The 3,450-nt window shown below is 33.1% G+C and overlaps 1 protein-coding gene across 2 annotated transcripts in view; it reads left to right on the top strand.

Annotated features, from left to right (window-relative positions):
- LOC106103595 (acid sphingomyelinase-like phosphodiesterase 3a) overlaps positions 1–3,450 on the top strand; it is a 24,143-nt gene that overhangs the window by 16,422 nt on the left and 4,271 nt on the right. For both annotated transcript variants that reach the window (XM_013283378.1, XM_013283377.1), the window contains exon 2: positions 3,118–3,262. In XM_013283378.1, coding sequence (XP_013138832.1) covers positions 3,193–3,262 — 70 coding nt within the window. In that variant the 5' untranslated portion in view covers positions 3,118–3,192. The remainder of the gene's footprint in view (positions 1–3,117; positions 3,263–3,450) is intronic.

The following is a 3,450-nucleotide window of genomic DNA, read 5'->3' as shown; positions in this document are numbered from 1 at the left end:
TCCACCGAAATGGAAAGCGACCGCTGCCCATAAACATCCGCAATTGCAGATGCATACCCTTAATTGAAGGAGGAGGAGACGCACATAAAGACGACATTTCCCCTTCCTATGCGTCTTCTCCACCGTCAAATACACTTTTCCTTTTCATTTTCTTTTAAGAAAAGGGAGGGAAGGGAAAGGGACTAAAATTAGGCCTCTGGCACCACACTCATCAGACTAAATCCGGAATTGCTTCCGCTTCACGCCTGTTTTATGTGTGGTCGTAGTACTACACCAAGCGAGCCGGCCCATTCAAGTTTAAGTGATAGTTAAGTAACTGTTTTAAGTATTAAACTAGCCGTCCGGTCAAACAGACAGATGGCTTTAAAATTGGATTTATTTATTAGCACAGCAGGTACATCAAGTTTATAATAACATACAGTCACTTTTTAATTATGTGTATAGATGTAGAAAATAATCATCTAAATTTATTTTCATCGCATGATAGGTCAAAATTGGATGTCATTGAATGAGTATATTAATTTTATAAGAAGTATCGATCACGTCAGCCCACTTCATGTTGAAGGACAAGATAAATTAGTAAATGGATTGACGTATGAATAAACTAGCTGTTCCCGTGCGACTTCATCCGCATAAAATTATGAAAATTATTTTTTATTGTTTAAATGTGTCAAATTAACGTGACGATGACAAACCATGGCAACCTTGCTTTTTTGATGTTGGCAGCAACTTATGGTCTCTTTCTCACATTAAGATTTTTATCCAAAATATTTGCCCCTTAAGTTTAATGGCGTGAAAATTTATAGCCTAACGCCTGACACAAGTGTAGGGCTTTTTATTAAAAAAAGGATTATTCAAAAATATGCTGTAATTGCTGACATCTTAGGCAACAAATAAATGTGTGTTTACGATTTATTATATTAGTATAGATTAATTGACATTATTATAAATGTACGAATAATAATAATAATTTGGGTTTAATGTAAAAGTCAAGATAGATTATTCAAGCAATTTGTGTCATTATTAAATTGTTAATTAAAAATGTGTTGATCGAAAATTCAATAAATGTAATAAAGAAAAAAAAAAACTGGACGGTGAAACTCTGATCTATACATTCCTATGCCAGCGACCGTTTAGATCTTTTTACCCCTTAATAATATGATGATGGACTTTAATTTTTTTATTTGAAAAGTTCCCTTATTTTTGATTACAATCTTTTGATAGATGTGATTTTACTAATATATCAAAGTAACCGAAAGTAACTTTTGCAAATCGTTATTTTACCCAAGTGCAGAGTCAACAAAAAATCTCATTTGCACTCAAACACAGGCAACATTTGTCCGTCGCTCTCGGTACAGAGGTCGCTAGTTGAGTGGAACAAATTAACGGTGATCTAAGTCATAGACAGCAGCGATTTACAGAGTGCAATGAGATTATTTGATTAAACAATATAGGGTGATTAAATATCTCACACGAAAGTGTAAAACAAGGATAAGAGACCTTCGTCACAAATGAACTTCGGTTCGTATTCAGAAAGAAAAGAAACGTTTATTTTAACTAATTCTTTTTATATCTGGCGTTTTTGTATTATTTTTATTTCCATAAAATAAATTTAAATTTGAATCTTGAATTTAATTTTTTTAAATTACTGTAATGCTTCAAATTAATACGAAAAAAAATATTCGAAAAGTTTAATTTTGATTTAAGAAAACAACATTACTCTCTGATCCGCGTAATACGTTAAATTGTACCAAAAGTGATCCAGTGGTTGAACCATCTCATGTCGAGTGGTCATTTGTCGATCACACTGACCGTTTGGAGAGTCCTCGTACAGTCCGTGTTTATGTACGTCTCCACTTCTCCCGGCGGCCGAATTCTTGGCTTCGAATTAGATCGATCGGAACTACTAGGAATTGAACTCCAAAGTTAAGATTATAAATTATGCTGTTAGTACTAACTTAGGTTTAATTATTACGTGGTTTATATAAGACAACAGTATAAAATTAATTGTTGCATAATGGAACTAATAAATTTTTAAAAATCTCATGATCTCTATTTCATCATCATCATCTCCCCTGCCTTATCCTACTCCCGTAGGGTCGGCGCACCGGGTTTTCGTCCTCCAAAGCATTCTATCATCCGTCATCTCAGTCATCACTCCCTTCTTGATCATGTCACCTTTCACGCAATCCATCCATCTCTTTCTAGGTCTACCTCTACCGATGCACCCCTCCACATTCATAACCTTAATTCATATGATCTTTATTTCTATTCCGAATTCTTAAAACCAGAGAATAGAATTTGTTTTTCATCTTAATGAGGTGAAAAACAGTTTTTTAATATCATGTAATTCATGTCGATTCCTTGCAATATATCATATATTACGCGTTTTTATAAAATTACATTTTTAAAATTGTATTTTGTAACAAACACAAGTTAAACATGGCCTGTCCGAGTTTTCAATTTCAGATGAGTTTTAATGTTTTCTTCCACTTTGTTTCCAACGTGATTCTCTTGAAAAAGAACTCATTTGGAAACTGTGTACAGTAGTTGTATAAAACCACTCGTTCCAGAGCCCGGAGTATTTAAGTTTAATTGAAACTGAGCTATTTACTAAGAAAAGAACAAACAAGCCGCCACAGATTTCTATTTACGAAACAGCTGCTGCAGAAATAACGGACAACTGTGGAACTTTGGATACACTTATAAATTTTATATGATTTTTCTGTAGAACAAAGCTTCGAGCTTATGTTTTTTACAGGAAAAGTTCTGTCGGAAAGTTCCGCAATGTACGTAAAGTTGACAGGAAAATATTTTTAACCTTTAATTTGACTTTTTTACTTATTTATTATGTTTTTTAAGGCGTTTAAAATAAATTTATTAGTAAAAAAAGTGTTGTTTTATTTATTTTTACAACCAAATTAAAAGTTACGATAGAACATTTATCATCCGCTGAAAAAATACATTAAAACAATAAAAATGAAATAGATATTAAAAGAGTTTTAAAAAGATATCTCTGTTTATTTCCAACACATTGATAGGGATGTCAATATATTTTTATACAAGTATTTTGACAGTGGAAACACTGTTTATTTAATATTTATTCTTTTGTTACAGATGATGTGAACTGAACAATGGTGACGTCACAAGACCGTACGACTGCAGACGGTATTCGTCATGTAACAACTTAACATGCATCCTAATAGTCTAGCCCTGTATATTACCAGCCTGCTGTGGCTTAATTTGATAGATGCTAAAATTGGTAAGCTTGTATTATGTCATTAAAAAACTGTTGAACTCTTTAATGAGAGACAACAAACGATCTTCCATCAGTTCAGACTTATTATTATAAAGATCTGGATGACTTTTTTTTTTTATAGTACGAGGTGGCAAACTCGCAAGCGGCCACCTGAATCCACCGAAATGGAAAGCGACCGCTGCCCATAAACA

The sequence above is a fragment of the Papilio polytes genome, unplaced genomic scaffold (genome assembly GCF_000836215.1).
Source record: "Papilio polytes unplaced genomic scaffold, Ppol_1.0 DF823731.1, whole genome shotgun sequence".
Taxonomy (NCBI): Eukaryota; Metazoa; Arthropoda; class Insecta; order Lepidoptera; family Papilionidae; genus Papilio; species Papilio polytes.
Note: the sequence above shows the minus strand (reverse complement) of the source record. Positions and strands in the feature narration are given on the sequence as shown.